The sequence below is a fragment of the Anopheles bellator genome, chromosome 2 (assembly GCF_943735745.2).
Source record: "Anopheles bellator chromosome 2, idAnoBellAS_SP24_06.2, whole genome shotgun sequence".
Classification (NCBI taxonomy): Eukaryota; Metazoa; Arthropoda; class Insecta; order Diptera; family Culicidae; genus Anopheles; species Anopheles bellator.
The window spans coordinates 72,801,172-72,818,909 of NC_071286.1; the positions used below are offsets into that span (position 1 = coordinate 72,801,172).

Below are 17,738 nucleotides of genomic sequence, written 5' to 3' on the forward strand. Positions count from 1 at the left end.
GACAGATAAACAATTTCGGCAAGGAAACCAAAAAACCGCGCACGCGCGATGACGTTACTAACGTCACAAAAAATGTCAACAAACCAGGTACACCGTCAAACGAAATGGGCGAAAAGGTTTAAATTTTATCCAAAAATACGGTACGAAAAAACTCGCAACACAACAGTTACAACAATTATCGAACGTTTATTTTCGCAACAAGATTCATTGAGATGACATTTCTGGATTAGTTACAAACTGGAAATGGAAAAATTGAGAAGCGTATAACAAGCGTCGATCGGTTATGGCTCTATGACAGGATGGCCCTCGCAGGACCTTCACGAAAACTTTGTTGACTGTATTTAAAATTATGAAAAACTTATCGATAGGTAACACATATACGTCCAGCCCGGAGCGCTCTCTACCTGTATTTGATTGACTTGACTTGGATTCTTCGAGCTAGGCGATTGCTAAAAGGATTGCTGAAAGATTACGTTTACAGATCTAGAAGAACGGGTTTGGTGTCTTTTGCGCACTTCAGGATCGAGTGCATCAGCTTCACGAAACCGGTATCCTTCGGTTTCTCCAGTCCCCGGAGAAGCCGATTTTTCATCACTGCCACAAACTCGCGATTACTCAGCTGTCCGTCCACTGCACCGAAAACAATTGAATTAGTTCCCTCCCGAATTGAACTCAACTCCGCTTACAGTACTTACTGTTTTCGTCAAAGATCGTAAAAACTACGTCGATCACGTGATCGGAAAGCTCGACCAACGCAACCGTTTTGGCAACGTGCTTCAGTGTTGCTTGATCAATCGAAGCACCGGCAATGTGGTAAAACGTTAGTGCCGTGTCCACGTCGTTGATGTTGTTCAGAAAGTGGAAAAAGTTCAAATAGTCCTCCTTCGAAATGCCGGAACCATGATCGCGGAACCTGTAATTTGAGAAAAAAAGGTGCATGAATGAAAAACAACCATTCCTGATCCGATTCGACTCGAATTGCTATCTAACCTCTTCTTGACGCGCTTGATCTTCTTCACCTTCTTCTTCTGCGGGTAGCCGGCGTACGCCAGCAGGAGCTCGGCAAAGTCAGCCTCACTGATGTTACCGTTTTCGTCCGGGTTTTTACGCATAAACTCGAGGGTCAAAATTTCGCGCTGCAGTTGCTGCTGAAAGTCCAGAAACTTCTCGATCGTCAGCTTTTCATCGTTTTTCGGCCCAAAGAAGTAGGTCGTCAGTGCCGAGTTGACACCCTGTGGTAATATCGAATAACCGAAAAGGCGGAACCGAACCGGGGCCGGAACGGAAATCAAGGAACGCAAAAGAAAACAAAAAGAGGAGCATTAATTCAGCATCAATCTTTTGGAGAGTAAAATTACTTTTTTTACTTTAAACGTGTTGCCCGTATTTGCATGATCTCTGTGTCTGTTACCAATACTAGTTTGCTGCCGGATCAGATTGGCGACCTTTTCAAACTCTTCACTGTCGACATCACCGTCCCCGTTCAGGTCAAACATCCGGAAGGCTATCTCAAAGTGTCGCCGGGACGCTGCGAAAGAAAGAGGGCACGAAGAGACAGGGGAAGACGGTGCCGTTTAGTGATCAACATTGAAGAGGAAGCGGCCAGCGTAGAGGCTAATCTCAATAACAGTACAGATTAACTAGGAAAATATGAAGACGATTTCCATAGAAAAAGGTCCAACATTACACAGTTTTTTATCTATTCAAACAATACTCTACTTTGAGCAAAAACACAAAACTTAGTAAACGATTGAGGACATGAATATTTATGTGTGATTGGAAAACCCCGCTTTAAGTACCTTTTCGTCCAGTGTGCTAATAAAACCTTAAGGAAATTATTAAAGTAATAGTTCTTACATATTTTCAAACCAAAAACAGCCCATCGTTCGGGTCTGTAGAGAAGCTATCCCCAATTTCTAAATGGGTCGAAAATGGTCTCATTTCCTTCAGCTCGCCACGCACCACCGAGAAAAGCTTCCCTCATAAATCCTGAACGTCGCGCCAAATCCGCTGTGCAACTCGCGGTGTGGTAGATACTGGACAGCCAAACAAAAAATGGCGGGAAAGGAGCGAAACAAAAATAACCTTCCAACTAGCGCCCAATAGCACTGCGCCGCAGAAGGCAACAGGAAATTGTCTCATCTTTACTCCTTCCGTTGGCCGAGGCCATTCCGGTTCCCGCTGTTATGTACGTGCGCGCGGATAGTGACCGAGAACCTTCGTCCGTCGAATTCAATCGCCAAAAAGCCAAATCATGCCACCTGTTCCTGCCCTCTCTGCAAGGCTGGCCCTGCAGATCAGGTTTCTGTTTTACCCGCCGGGTCCGTCGCTCCGTGCCAGTTCCCGTTCATGCATAAAATTGAGTGTGCCCTAATTTTTGTGCCAACAACCGCCAACCAGCCAGTCAGCGAGTTCGGCCAGTTCGGTCGAAAAACAATTTTCCGCTTTCCCACTAAAAGCATCGCGCGGTTTTCAGTGACGAAAACAGTGTCCATCGTCCAAAGTGGCACACCACTCTCTCTGTGTGTCAGTGTAAAAATAAAAGCCGACCAGTGTCCGACCCGCTCCGGATGCAAGTAAAGACCGGGTGCCGTCCATTGCCACGGTGCAAAAACTAAAAGACGAATCAACGCCGAGTGAGCGTGGTGAAACCTTGTGGACAAAAATGTCCTTCGGGCGCGCAAAAAACAAACCAAGAACTGTGGGTCCGTGGCAAAGGAAAAGGATATGTTGGTTCCCCTCCTTACTTGCTTCGCTGAGGCACCGTGAAGCGGTTCTATTTTTGGATCCATTTTAAGGACACCCGGCTCGGCCCGGCACGGGGCATACGGCTTCCGTTCGGATCGCGAAACTAGCAGGCAACCGCCACGCCAGGACGAGCATGCTAGTGGCTTCCTGTTTCCGGGTTTCTTTTCTCCAAGGACTTCTCGGTTAATCGAAACACATTCACGAGGGGCATTTGGTGTGAGGTACACGGAAAGCCGCTTCCGAGGCGTGGTGGAAACCGTCTTCGTGGCCCATTAAAATGTAGTCGCTCGGTCGGTGGTGCCGACCATGGTGTCGGCAATACACTGGGGCGGGGGGGAATGCAAAAAAAAAACCAGCACCAACAACGAATGCATCAGAACGGGACAAAGAACAAGTGCTGACATTCGCCTCGGGCACTGAGTTCCGTTTCTAGGAAGCGGCCAACAAACGGAACGGAAAATGTTAGCAAAGGCACGGCCAACAAAAACATCAACAACGTGATACGCCGAGAAGGTTCGTTTCTAAGCATCGAGAGTGGCTGTGTGTGGAAGTACACACCAACCTGTTAGGGCGAGAGAGCGTCGTAGGACAGATTCTTCCCAAAGGATGTGCCCCGTGTCCTTGTGTGCGTGTTACCATCTTCGCACGGAGAGAGCTTTCAAGTTTGATAAGAATGCAATCGAAAGCTACGGAGCGTTTGCAGAATCTTCCACGGAACAACTACCAGCTGGTGACTACCACACGAATAATCTCGGCATCTCTTTCTCAATCTCCCTCTCTGTCACTGTTATCCTCTCTTTCTGCCCGATTTGCTCTCTCAAAGGACATACGTCATTCTGGAGTAGGTTTTTGTTCCTTTTTTACGGCGCGCATCAGGAAACCCCCAGCAAAGACACAAGGACGGCGGTAGTCGGACACAGATTGGTTGTGGGGACACAAAACTAAACAAACAAAAGTACCAACTAACAACATCATCATCCTCATCCTCATCATCAGGCAGCCGGCCAGAAACCAAAAGGAGATGGAACGAGGCGTAGATGCAATTCCTTTGGCGCTTTTAATGATGACACACCACTGTGCGGTCTCGGTGCTGTGGCGCTGTGCGAGACTTCTAGGAATTTGCGCAAGTCACAATCACAATGTGACCGCTACGAAAGGAGGCGCATGGTAGCTGGCGGTGAGCTATGTGTCTATTAACAGCTTTTACTTCCAGTTCGATAATAAATTAACCGGAACAAATGGTGCGGAAAGTGGCCTAAAATAGAACAAAATGAACAAAAAATTTAAGCTTTTATTGATTTGATCCAGTATATTGCGGTACGAAAAATACATCACATCTCTGGTGTAAGGGGTAAATTGCGACTTGTCAAAAGATGCAAAATACATCCCATGGCTACTAGATTGTTGTGACGTGGTCATAACATTGACGAAACCACCATTGATGCGACCTTTTTACCAATAAGAAATATACAAATATCGACCTCTCAAGGCTCTTTTCTCAAGCAATTAAGCTCAATAATACTTTCGCAATAACTATGCACGCAACGTTGACCTCGAAACGGATTGCGGTTCCAAGACGTTTCCAGCGTGGAAATTAATCTGTCTTAAAAGCGACAGGGACTGCTGAAGTGAAATTGATTTTCACTAAACGCGTAACACAACTAAAACCCATTCCGGGAATTGGTTTTGCATTCCTCCTCCTGCCATCCGTTATCAGCCGCGCGAGCTGCAGATGCATGTGAAACGCCATACCGAACGCCGCGCGCTCCGAAGGATGATCGAACTTAATTAAAGTAGCTAATTTTAGCGCCCCCTAGGTTCTGCTGATTATTAGACCCACCAGCCGATTCTTCAACGATTGTTTATGGGAGCGGTGCAATTTATGTTCGCACGAAAGGGCAAGCTCTATTAAATTGATCGGGCACCCGCGGCCCACCCGGAGAGCTCCCGCGCTGACAGCTGGAACATGCAAATCCTTTCTAATTAGATCGAATCCCGTCGATAGAAAGCGAGGGCACCCACACGCGCGGCACAGCCTTTAAACTTGCTCATCATCAACCCCATTGGGTCGTTGGCGACCGTGCGGCCACTTGACGCAGGTTTTTCAACAACAAATCCTCGTCCAAAAATAGCTATACCAATTCCCCGAGGAGGAGTAGGAGAAAGAGGCACAAATCGTCACGAGCATGATAGTTGGGTTTCATCGCGGGATGAATACTTAAAACAATGCCGGAGGCCAAGCCGTCCGCTGGGGCCGCTGCCATCAGAGCGACAAACCGAGAGAGGCTGCAAACCGAGCCGATAATTTATGGTACGTTCATGTGCTGGATCGGTGCCAACGCAAAAGTCCACAGCAAGTGTGGTGCCGGTCCGACTCGACGTCCCGGGGAAAACCCGAAAGTGATCGAAAGTGAACGTTTCGACGAGTGCGGAACGCGGTTCGATACGCTCGGCGTCGTCGCCTTCCTGCGGCCTTTCCCGACCGTTCGCGGTCACACCGCGGTCGAACCGGGAAAGTGGCGCCAAAGTGCCAACTACCCGTGGCTGTACACTATCTCCGACTTCTGGAACCGGGGAGCAGCCACAAGCTGCCTTCAAGCAATCAAACGCTCCCAAACCCCAGCTCCCCGAAAAAAGGACAATGCAAAAGGAGCAAAGAAGCTTTGGCATCGCACAGGGTCGTAGCGAAAGTGATTCCTAAAACTTTCTGGTTGTATCTCTTTATCGCTTCAACTCACACAACGCTGCTTCAGTTCTACGAACACGCGTTACTTATCAGAAACGCCGTGACCCAACCAATACCGTGACGCGGCGCCAACACAAAAAGGACACCCGTGTTGTGCGATTTTGTAATGTTTTGCTTCTGGTCTTGTGTTGATATGCGCTCGCCCCGAGATTCGCATCACAACGCGGAGCGGAGCAGGCGATGCACACCAAACACAAGCGCGCGCTCGTTCGTCCTTTCCGTCGTGTGGCGATGTGTTGGTGAGATGCCGTTGGCCAGCGCACTCTTTATCGGGCCCGGTTCGGCTCCTGCTGGCCGAGGTTCGGCTCCGTACTGGTGTTGGTGCCTTTCTGGGGCTCCCGGTAGTGTGTGCGGTACGCAAATTGCAAAACCGACGGACCGATCCGTCACAGCGCGCGGCCACTCGAGCAGGCTCGAACACTTGAACTTCGGTCCTGCTGCATTCAACAAGGTGGCGTGGCACTCTGGTCCTTCTGGTGCTGTGTCTGTTTCGGTAAGCGCTCCGTCCAGAGCCTCCAGAGGAGTTTCCCGTTCGGCCAATTCTTCGGAACTTTAGGTCCGAGAAGCTCAGTGCTGGCTGATGGCTGTCCACGCGGTCGTGTGTGCGTTTTCAGGCTCAACGCAACGAAGGAAATGCGCTTAATTGTCGTGCAGTGCAATGAGTGACCCAGCGGAATGAATCACTAATTACAAACCGAGCACCGATTCGTGAAGTTAACGTGAACTCTTTTGACAGTCCAAGGAGCCCGAGCAGGATTCGCCACTGTTTGTGCTTTTGATTGTCTTCCAGACTTGAGCAGAAGGCAATTCCGTTTTTACTGCTTAATATTCCCTCGTGCAATAGACACGGATTTGGGACGGTGGGACGGTGGGCAAGGGCCATAGAATAGTACCATGGTGAAGTTTGTGAGTCCTTCCCCACCGTAGCCCCCATCCCGGTCTCGCAGGCCCCCCAGCAGCAAGATAGTGTTGTTTCGTGTTTCGTTAATACTTCGTCCAATTAACACGGTTCGCCGTTCGCAAACAAACCCCGGGCAAAAGAGTAAGCAAAAGAAGCACACGCAAGCCGAACTCAATTCCAAGTTGTGATCCACCAGAAGCGCGGTGCTCCTCTTCACGCTCCTCTTCGTGGCCAGTTTCGGATCGGCTTGTGGGGAGCACACCAACAACGGCGCGACAAGTGATTACAATATGAGGCTCACTAACACACCGGTATCTTCCCGGCCCGTTCGTCCCATTTCCGGGGCCAGGAACTTGGTTTTGTGTGCGGGAAACATAATGGGGAAGAAGGGGTAGACACCGACGAAAAAAACCACCAATGAAATGCAAACAAACCCTTAAAACAAATCCCTTAACGAGAGAGGACAACAACGAGTCCGTCCCCGCGGCTGATATCATCGGTCCAGGCCGCGGTCGGAGTATTTTTTAATGATTCAATTACGGGTCGCGCTCCACCGTACGTCGCTGACTACTTATTGTGTTTTGTAATAGTTACAGAACCGGTCCATCGGAATCAGAGTGGCGGTTAAATGATGTGAACCAAGTGCTATCGGAGTGTCACGGCGAGTCGTGCCATTAGCGCGCAGCAAAAAACCAAGCCTATTGCAGCCGGATTCACGGGACGGATGTGCACCGGATGTAGTTAGGTGCATCAACTGGTGCATCAACGGCCGCCCCGGTGCATCGACATCAAACAGAAAATGTACCACAAATCACCCTTCCTGATGGTGGGCTCTCCGATTCTCGGGACTGGCACCGGCGGTACGGCGGCCGGTGGCACGTCGTCGGGTGGCAGTGAAAAGCAACGGTTGCGGAAAATGAGCTCACTGCTACTTCCGGTAAAGCTCAGCAAACGGCGGTGCTATTTGTGTCTGAAGATTGCCGTCCTCGTGGTAGTGTTCGGTCTGTACTTTATGCTGCTACTACGGGAATCGATGAGCGCCTTGACCGCTTCCTCGTCGTCCTCATCGGCCTCCTCCGCGTCGGGATCCTCTCCGTTCGCGTCGTCATCGGCCGTGCCATCGTTTGCCGCCGTCCTCTCGCAGCGAACCATCGGTGGCAGGCAGGAAACAATGATGGTAAGTGCGGGTCCACCGCCGCGACAGGTGGCAGTATTTATTATGTAAATAAATTCCGATTCTTGCAAACCCGAACCCCCCTCTCGACAAGGTGACCCATATATTTCCGCCATTTCCTCCTTCCGAAACCATTTTTTGCCTTACGCAGGAGGCACGGGTAGCTAAACTCTATTTAATAATACATTCAGGCGTGTGCTCAAAAACGACATATTTTACAGTAAACGCGCCCCGTTTACCTGGAGCCCTCCTCTGCACTTGATCACTCCCTGCGGAAATCAAGCGTTGATGTGGACCACCCCTATGGGGAGGTTATGACTATAATGGACTCTCCGAGCCCGGACGATTGGGGAGCGCTGATAGGAAAGAAGCGAGCACAAAAAACGTTTGCTCGGACATAATGCCCGTTATTGCACGTCAAAGGAGCAACCCGATGGGGTGGACACCCGATGGGGCGGGACGTCCGCTTCACGGTTGTAAAGTTATAGGGGGGCCCCCGAAAAGGGAAGCGCGCTCGTTAAATATTCAAATGCCTATTCTTGTCCATCAGATCCAACCACTTCGCTTATCATTTCTCTACAATCGGTGGCCACCGGTGGAGCCCCGGAACAGTGAATGATTGGCGGAGAAAGTGGATAGTTGCGAATCGTGGTGATGAATAATAGACAAACTGCGCACACACTAAGAAGCAATGGGGCGATCGAAGGAGGCGTAGCATTCACCACAATCATCCAAGCAACCACACTACACAGTACCCGGCGATGCGTCTCCAGTGTGGCGCGCCGTTTGCAATGAAAATGCAAAACCGGACCGGACACCGGAGTCGTTGTGGCGGGAGTGATGAAAAGTTGATGGATTTTTGCCGCTTTTTTTTCTTTTCACCCATGTCCTGCCGGCGCCATTCGACCAGAGTAAACGGAACGAGAGGGCGAAACACAACAGTGTGGTGGGCGCCGAGAGCCGTCGGTTTGCCAAAGCGGGCAGCAGTAAACAGCAGCGTCAGTTCCCACCGTCGTTGCAACAGGACGTGAAGGAAGGAACGCACGGCCATGGACATTCGGCACCGGCCGGTGGCAACCAGTCCACGCTGAACCCGGTCTACGAGTACTCGGACGAGATGAACGCGGCCGCCGAGACGGACTTTAACGAGCGGCGCATGGTGCTGTGGAACGTGTGTGCCGAGCATCGGATCATCGGCAAGTACCCACCGAACGCGTGGGAATTCTTCATCTCGCCCGGCCACGGTATCGCGTGGTGTAACATTTTCAAAGCGGCCAGCAGCACCTGGATGTACTACTTCAACATACTCGGTAGGTATCGCTTGAACGGGATTCGGGAATTAACATACCCTTACGTGTGTATGGTTGTGTCCTCACATCGTAGGTGGTTACAGTGTGCAGTACCTACAGCGCACCAAGGCTTCGCCCATCGATCTGGCCCGGAAGCGTTTTCCGCGGCCCACCACCAACGAGCTGAATGATTACATCTCCAACACGATATCGTTCCTGATCGTGCGGGAACCGTTCGAGCGGTTGCTTTCGGCGTATCGTAACAAGCTGGAAGGATGCCGAAACAAGTACTACAAGCTGCTCGGGGAGCAGATTGTGAAAAAGTTCCGGAAAGCAAACCCACTCAAGGGCTCACAGGTACGCAGCTGCAGACTGTGGCTCCCCGTTCCGAGGCACCGATGTGTTTACATACCCTTCTTCTTTGCCGGAAAATAGAAAACACCACACGGTCCCACGTTCCGGGAGTTTCTCGAGTTTCTCGTGAGCCACTATCGGTCGGGTGGCCGCTTCGACGAGCACTGGAGCCCGGTGTACTCGTTCTGTACACCGTGCAGCATCAACTTCACGCTGATTGCCAAAATGGAGACCTTTCAGCGTGACAGCGAGTACATCATCCGGCAGGCCGGTCTCGAAACGCTGCTACTCAACAAGATGCCCCGCTACAAGGCTCGCTGGATAACGAATCGTTCCACGAGCGACACCCGGAACTTGATTCCCAGGTACGGACGGTGGATCGATCGCGTTCCGCTTCGCCATCCGGGGCAGACTACAAATCAGCGGCTTGTTTGTTGACTTTTCATTCGCAGATACTTTGCCCAAATCGACGAAAAGCTACTGACGGACGTGCTGGAGATCTACCAGCTGGACTTTGAACTGTTTGGCTACAACAGCACCAAGTACTACAGCTACGTTCAGTCGCCCGATTACGGATAGCAGCTTCTAGGGCCGCGCACCGAAAGCATAAACAAAGACTAAAAAGACAGACAGTGAATGTAGATCGTATCGGCAGTGTCATAGCTCCGGGCCAATCCGTGTATGCGCACCGATAGTTCATAGAAAGTTATTTTGCGCACCATTTGTGCACCACAGAGTGGTGCACCGCACCAAGAATATTCCCATTATACAAACGTATACCATCGCGTTCGAGATACTTTACTGACCGTTTTTAGCAAAATGTACATTTCTGCAACCTGCGTTACTACAAGAATAGCTAGCTGTTTAGTAAACACCCTTCCCTGGTGGCATCCAACAGGTTCATTCAGCGAACGCGGCCCCGGCCCGAAACAGGTGAACAGCTAATGATACAGAAACCGACCGTACAAGGACTTAATCCCACCATAAATAGTTATCTATAAGTGGCATTAACGCATTGTGTTTCGATTGTTACGTTTGCAGCGCAATTCTACCGTCCGCAGCTGGATAATAGAAACACGAGCATTTCTTTTGGTTTCTCTTTAAAGAGCTTAAGAAATCTGGAACGTTTCACCACCGGAATTAGAAGCACCCGAGACGGTTAACATGGTAGATTTGAAAAGCGGTTTGTAGTACTGCAAAACTCTGACACGGGCGAGAAATGGCAAAAGGAAAGCCGGTAAACGACATCAATTCATTTTTAAAGCTTTCGTAATGACGTTCCGTTGCTACAGGAACATGGACACCGCTCCGCTCACAAGCCGCATCAGCCGAACAGCGATGAAGGGATTTCAAAGTGCCAAAACTGAGAGAACTAGTAAAACCAAATCTTCGCGCATCTTCTTCGCCCGGGTGATTGAGGGTTCCGCGTGTGTTAACATGGTGCTAGCGGCATTGTGCTGTAACCGCCCGGCGATACTCCTTTAGCAGAGAACACCTTTGTGCACATAATGATCGTAGGATATAGATAGGCGGAATGGACTCTGACACCGCTCGACGAGGTCAAAGCCGCAGAAACGGCAGAAAAGCATCAGTAGACAGTCGGACCAGAAGCGAACGGAGCCGGTGGATGGGGACAAACTCTAGGGAAAATATTTACACAATCGCAATTCCATTAGTATGCAGCCGGAAGAAATAACAAAAATTGGATAAAGATTTACGGAAAAAATTGTTTGATGTTACCTGTGTATGTCGTATATATTGTATAACGTGAAATAAAATTTAAAACTAAAAATAGTATATTGAAAATAGTAGGACCGGGCGAACACTGAGGCCGATGAGTGATTAGATAGAGAGGCTGGAAGGTGGAACGTACAAGCAACATAAAGAGACTAACAAGGGAGCGAACACAAGCAAAATAGCAGAAGAAAAACAGTTTTGTGAGCGATTTTTATAAAGATATTTAACCATTTTCGGAAGAAAAACAAATCAAAATTCTAAATTTTGACTCAAACACCGTTTACAGTTTTCTGTTTTCTGTTTTCACTTTTCCTATAGGCGTAATTTGACGCGAGCGAAAAACACAACACAGAGCGATAAAGAGCGAGACACAACAATAGGAAACAAGAAATAAACAAACAGTATGAAGCACACACCTACACGAATCGAGAAACGAACAAAGTTGGAAATAGATTCAATAATTTACATGAAGAGCCAGCCCTCGAAACCGAACATGAAACACATTAGCTGGAGCCAGCCATAGTAACATAATAAAATAGTTAAAACAGCAAATATTGATGCTAGTGACTACTTCTAAAGGTTAGATCTAAAGTATACAGTTTCAACTCTATTGCGTCACCGTTCAAAGAGGACAACAACTTGTCAACATTAACAAAACGACAGTCCGTTCATAACGTTCGATAATTATCACCCAATAACGCGTAGGAAAGCGAAAAGAAAGTCAACACATAAAGTCAACCATTTAGAAAACGTCACTCATAGTAGGCTTCGTCATTCGTAGTGCTCCGTCCAAGAGTGCTACTAGCGACAGACCGACCACCCTTGCACACCCGATGACAACCCATAATCATCCTGGAATCCGGATTCTGTCGTGCTTACAACCACACACACTCACACGTAAATGGAAACAATGAAATGATATTTAACAACTGCATCCTCTCATCCTTCGACTCGTATTACTATTGTTCGTAGACCCATTGTCGTTTGTCAACTAATGTACCTTCGATATTATCACAAACCGACCGAAGAAAATTGAGGCAAATAAAATACGAAAAAAGTATGACCTTCTGATTGTGTTTTGATCGGAATAGAAAGAACCAAAACCACCACCAGCAGCCATTCAGCACCCCCTGTTCCCTATCGGGTGTAGGTTGCCCCAGGGGATCTACTTACTTGACAGGACGGTGAGCAGAAAAATGTAGTCGGAGAACGAGATCAACCCGTAGGCGCCCAGCTTGTAGAAGATGCTGTCGCTGTCCAGGTGCAGATCCAGGCGCGTCGACACGCTCTGTAAAACCGAAACAGCCCGACATTAGTGGCGCAGTCCTCCGTGTCACCCATCGTTACCTAGGTTTTTAGCCATTACTGAGCGGCGGGGCAGGCAACCGGGAAAGGACCGGGGATATAATAATGGGAAGCGAAGCAGAAAACACAAATCAATCTTAACTCGATATTGCTCGGGAAAAACGGAGGTCGGAACATAAGCGAGAACCACAACTAAATTGGGGAACATGTGGAACTGATGTTCCCCAAATCTCTCTGCCGTTCTGCTGACGGAACAACGGAGGACACATTTTGTCCGGCGGAAAATAGCGAGCGGGGCTTTGTATCTAGTTTGAATTTTGTGGAGCTACGTTGGCTCAACACAAAAGGCGGCCGAATTAGCGTTCCAATTTTTACGGTACGGCCAATTTCTTTCCCACAGTATAACATAGCAGCAGAACGATAGGCCAGAAACATCAAAGGACGGTGCCAGTTGCCAAACTCGCCGAGAGTGCTGCTCGTAAATTAGGTGGCCATACGAAATAGAGTACGGAAACAGGAAACACACAGCCAACGAACGTACACTAGGCAGGGGGACAGAGCTCTAGAGCGCCGTTCCCCCCGTTTTGTTAAAGCTATTTCCATCTAACAACACAGCACGAACCATCGAGAAAACGGTGCAGCATTTTGTTAGGAATCTAGAGAAAAACTGGCTTATGCGCGTACAATTTGGATGTAATGGAAACATTGGCTGTTAAGCCGTTGGCGGAAAATGCGTTTGAGTAGAGATCGCTCCTAGAACGGTCAAGATTGATTCTCGCTAGCAAGCGTGCCCGGCGGCGCCATTACTGCGTGCAGCGAATAGAGAGGCAACAAGCTAAGCGATCGTGAGCCGCGTTAAGATACTACAGAAAGAGAACTGTTAAACTATTGCTTTAATGTTAAGAATGTTATAAGAGTCAGAAAAAGATGTGATAAGGTTAAGTAAGAATTTGTAGCAGCTAATAATAGTGCCTATGAAAGTCCGAGAGAGAGAACGATAACAAGTAGCTGTAAAATAATCATGCAATAATGTGTGAGATGCTGACGATAAATTTAAACAGGTGCACAACCAAACCTTGATCTACCTTTCACTATTTTCTGCACTGTTCAGGAAGATCAATCGTAACTGAGTATACAAAACAATCTCTTAACTGTCGGTGATTTAACAAAACCTGCTATCCATTGCTTTCTCAACACACAGCAAGTGCACCGAATGTAAAGCTACAGGCCTTGTAACAACTACTATTCTAAAACTAGCTGTAACTGTAAGCGATCGAAATTTGGCTCCTAAATTTGTGAGATACCACTTTAAACTAATACTAATGCTTGCTGCTGCTGCTGCTGTTGGTTATGAAATTTCGGTTTGTTAACTACTGTTGGTATTAGGTGTGTGAAAAAGAAAAAGAACACGGCAAGTAATCACAACCATAAGCACACAGCAGACACAGTTGTTATATGATAAGTTTTACAAAAAGCTATCACAGCATTCAAATAGACAGAAATAGTTCAAAACGGTTAAACCATAGACAAAGATCAGAAGAAAACAGAGCTTTTCAGCAAGAGAGAGAGAGAGAGAGTGAGAGAGATATAGGGGGAAATACTGGCTTGTTTGGTCTTTTGGCTCGTTTCAACGTTTGGAAGCTTGTTTATTGTTTGAATCGTTTGAAGGCGTTTGCTTTCAAACGCCCATTTAGCAATACCTCTTCAATGCTCTGAAAGTACACGAAAGTGAAGTGATTGAGCATCAAAAGCAATAGATTAGTTTCGAGATAGTGACCGATGGTAGATGACAAAGAAAGGAAACGAAATTGAAGATGTTCGTGAAGACGCAAACGCAAAAGGCTAGAGCCCTATGATCGGTTAATGGTGATACTTTGGAATGACGCACGTTGTTGCTCTAAAACCCGTATGTCCGTTCTAAAGGATCAAAGTGTCTACCGTTGGGTCACAACGTACAGTTTTTGAATGAATGGCTGACCCTCTATTCTAAATGAGCTGTTCAAACAAAAACGATACCACCACGAGTAGGAAAGCATTAAAAAGTTAATGAAAACCCTATATTGTTAATAATTATTCCGCAACCTCACCACCACCACGGAGAGAGAGAAAGAGGAAAGCAAAACGAACAAAATGCATAAATTGTCTCTTCAAGGCTGTACAAAAGTACATCGAAAGCAAACAAATACATAAATTGAATTGGAAAAACAAAAACCATCACCCAATTAAGTTAGTGGTTATGGCGAAAGAATGGCAAGGATCGGAAAACCAAAACAAGGGACACAACAGAGTACGGGACAGCAAGTCCCAAGAAGGTGTGTAACAAACATCAAATCTACAGTTTCGAGCCGCGCGCTTGTGGGAAAAACTGGAGAACCATCATTCGAACGCGGGGGAAAGAGTTTTGGAGAAAAATTTCAAAAGTGATCAAGTGATCCGGTTGTGATTCAAACTGGAAAAGATGGTGTTGCATGACAGAGAGAGAGAGAAAGAAAGAGCGAGAGAGGGAGCAAAACAACAGAGCAAGAGTTTGTTTGCAACGTGAAGAGATGAGCTTAAAACACTGATCGGCACGTAAGTGTAACAACCGGCGCGGAAAAGGGTGAAGTACATTGTCGAGAGAATATGCAATGATGGCTGAGTGAGAAACAAGGTGGACGAGGAGTGTGTAACGTGATCCGTGTGTTCTCGGAAATCAGTGTATGTCGAGTGTGTGCATGTAAAAAGTTAGTCAAAATGTGAGCCACCTACCTTCGAATCGTAGCGCTTGTATTGATCCAGTCCCAGGCCTGCGGCAGCGCATCCAACATGATCACCACCGTCGAATGTCGATCGTTGCGTTGATTCGGGAACAGCAAAAATAGGGAAAAACATCAGTATCATAGATTATCGATCATAAAGGCATCACATTAACGGAACTACTACGAAGCAGCATGCATTACCCCTACAATCCCCGTCAGTGGAAAAAAGGCTCCAGATAAATAAAAAAAAACTAAACAAAAGAAAAAACTTTTCTGTCCGCAAGGAAACGGTGTGAGTTTTCCAAAATAAAACCAGAAAGCCCGTGCGATATAGAGCAAAAAGTGTTATTACTACACCGAGAATAATTCCGATAATACCCTCTGGTTGCTTCATTCCCGGTGTCATGCTAGTGAGGAAATCGATCGGAGTCATGAACACCTCAACGCTCTCCCCGGCGCCTTGCGGCGCTTGGATGGTGGCAAAGTAGCGGAACACTTTGTCCGGTGTCGAGTACTGGCGGATGCGGTTCTCATACTCAATGATCTGGCAAAAAACAACAGTGGCGCAAAGAGGCTTGGTGTGAGCTTAGAGCATTTAGGGAGCAAAGTGTGTCGAACGTAACTAAATCGTGTTTGTGTCGAATGATGAATAAACTGATCATTGGTGAAGAAAAGAAAAGAAGTACACACGATAAATCATAATTTTGGGACAGATTTCAATTCTTAAGGGGCATTGTAACACCGAACACGCGACACGTTGGTTTCCCACACATGCTTGGCCAAGAATCTAAGCTAAATAAATCGAACGAACTAACAAGAAGCGATGTTATTGTTTAAAAAGCCCACAACACAACCAGGTACCTACGGCGTGTATAATTTCAACACGTTAACACTCGTTATTAGTTATCTAAGCAACGTACGACGACGGTTGATGGTTAGCCCGAAAAACCACGCAAAAACCACGGTGCCACCCGATACTCGGGGGGCGTCATTAAACACGAATGCCTAGACTCTACGGTTAGTCGACACGGAAACGGACGGATTAATAGGAACAAAACACAGCAAAAGCACGGTGAAAAACATTACCATCCGGTTGCTTCATTCCCGGGGTGATTGCGCGCAGGAAGTCATACGGTGTCATATAGACCGTGGACGATTCCCCGTGAAGCAGCTTGACGGTGGCAAAGTACCGAAAGATCTTGTCCGGTGTCGAGAACGTTCGCATTCGATTCTCGTACTCGATGATCTGCCCCGCCCGGGGGGGGGATCGCGATCGCAACACATTGACAGGCCGAGGCCGGAGCGCAGGTGCATGGATGCAGTGGGTTGATATTTGCATTTTTGGCAACGCAACGGTGTGTTGTGGATGAAATGGTTTCAGGTTGGCGAGATATTGTGTTCGGCGACAAATGGTGGCAGCGTAACGGAACGTGCGTCAAGCAAATAATACATCAGCAAAGGTCACGGGAACGCGCGCGTATTGAAAGTGTTGACCAAAGGTGGACGACAAGATGAGGGTACATAGAAAATAAAACGATGACAGTGGGTCAAATAATAAAAGCGCACTCCGAAAGATCATGTTTACACGGTTCTTCTATTTTGGGACTAGACAGTGAAGTTGATCGCCCAGGAAACATTAGTTCGCTTCACGGACATCAACAGGGGGGTCCATTACCTTGCGATCGCGAAAACCTATCTTTTCCTTACGGGCCTTCTTCCTGCCCTGGGCATCCACTTCACCATCGCCGTCGCCCTCGTCGTCGTCCTGCTGCAGCTCCTTGTGGTCGTCTTTCTTGCCCATCTCCACGCCGGCATCGGCATCCACTTTCGGCCAACCGATGGCGACCCGCAGTCTTGCGATAGAGAAAAGTGATGTAAGCGTGTGTGGGACAAACGCTCCCCACAAACAATGGGCAACTTACTTTTTCCAGTCCACACACGGTACCACGATCATGGTGAAGAGAAAAATGTAGAACAGCTTCGTGATGAACGGTTCTTTCTCGTGCTGATGCCCGAAGTTTTTGTAGCCTCTCCGTCGCTGTCGATTGGAGTCCTGCCATTCACTGACGGACAGGATACGGTCACTTCCGGGCGACGCTATTGCTTTGCCCGAGGCGTGGCTTGCCAGCAACCTCCGGTGATTGATCGACTCGGTTGCCCAGAGGCCAGGATACGAAGCGGCCTTAACTGGCAAACCATTGCGATTCAGCACCCCACAAACCTGCCGTAGCCAGGCCATCTTCCGGCACGGTCTCCAGCGGATTCTACGGAGAAAGATACCCGTAACACACACATTGTAGTGTTTAAGCGTACATCGTTCGGTTCGTTAGCATTCTGCCGTGATTTCACCTTCGTTACACTTGTGCCGGAACCAAACGTTCACGTTTTACACGAACTCTCAAAACTGGAATCGAATAATCAATTTTTCGCACCGTTAAAAATAGACCGAGAAATAAACACGAAAACATCGTGACATTTGACAGCGCACGAAAGAGAGAGAAGAGGAGTTTTTTCGCGCTCACCTTAGCCACCAAGTATACGAACCTTGGCCAAATTCTTTCTTGTAGTTCTTTGTTTTTTTCTTCGTTTTGAAAATGCAAGATTTCTATTTTCTTATTTCACTTATTTGGTTTTGTTTCACTTTATCTTTATTGAATTGTTTCCCTCAAAACAAAACGTTGTTTTTAAAACAAAATCTCAATCTCACTAACTAACCTAACTAATCTCACTAACTCAATCTAGCAAC

General features: G+C 47.7%; 2 protein-coding genes across 5 annotated transcripts; one reads left to right on the plus strand and one right to left on the minus strand.

Moving 5' to 3' along the window:
* Nucleotides 1-175: 175 nt before the first annotated feature.
* On the minus strand, nucleotides 176-17,434 carry LOC131211594 (calcium uptake protein 1 homolog, mitochondrial-like). Of its 4 annotated transcripts, none has more exons than XM_058205138.1 (10): nucleotides 17,342-17,434; nucleotides 16,915-17,256; nucleotides 16,668-16,845; nucleotides 15,371-15,536; nucleotides 15,003-15,040; nucleotides 12,123-12,237; nucleotides 1,368-1,528; nucleotides 991-1,232; nucleotides 696-913; nucleotides 176-630 (listed from the first exon to the last, which is right to left on the minus strand). In XM_058205138.1, the coding sequence occupies exons 2-10, from the start codon at nucleotides 17,229-17,231 to the stop codon at nucleotides 476-478; spliced, it is 1,590 nt and encodes a 529-aa protein (XP_058061121.1). In that variant the 5' UTR covers nucleotides 17,232-17,256; nucleotides 17,342-17,434; the 3' UTR covers nucleotides 176-475. The 4 variants fall into 4 exon arrangements, with proteins under 4 accessions (XP_058061121.1, XP_058061119.1, XP_058061122.1 ...); XM_058205136.1 differs by having other exon boundaries at nucleotides 1,359-1,528; XM_058205139.1 differs by lacking the exon at nucleotides 15,371-15,536 and adding an exon at nucleotides 16,079-16,238.
* Nucleotides 5,932-9,953, plus strand: LOC131211595 (carbohydrate sulfotransferase 13-like). Its single transcript, XM_058205140.1, has 6 exons — nucleotides 5,932-5,987; nucleotides 6,986-7,572; nucleotides 8,480-8,879; nucleotides 8,953-9,215; nucleotides 9,294-9,577; nucleotides 9,665-9,953. The coding sequence occupies exons 2-6, from the start codon at nucleotides 7,195-7,197 to the stop codon at nucleotides 9,789-9,791; spliced, it is 1,452 nt and encodes a 483-aa protein (XP_058061123.1). The 5' UTR covers nucleotides 5,932-5,987; nucleotides 6,986-7,194; the 3' UTR covers nucleotides 9,792-9,953.
* Nucleotides 17,435-17,738: the final 304 nt, after the last annotated feature.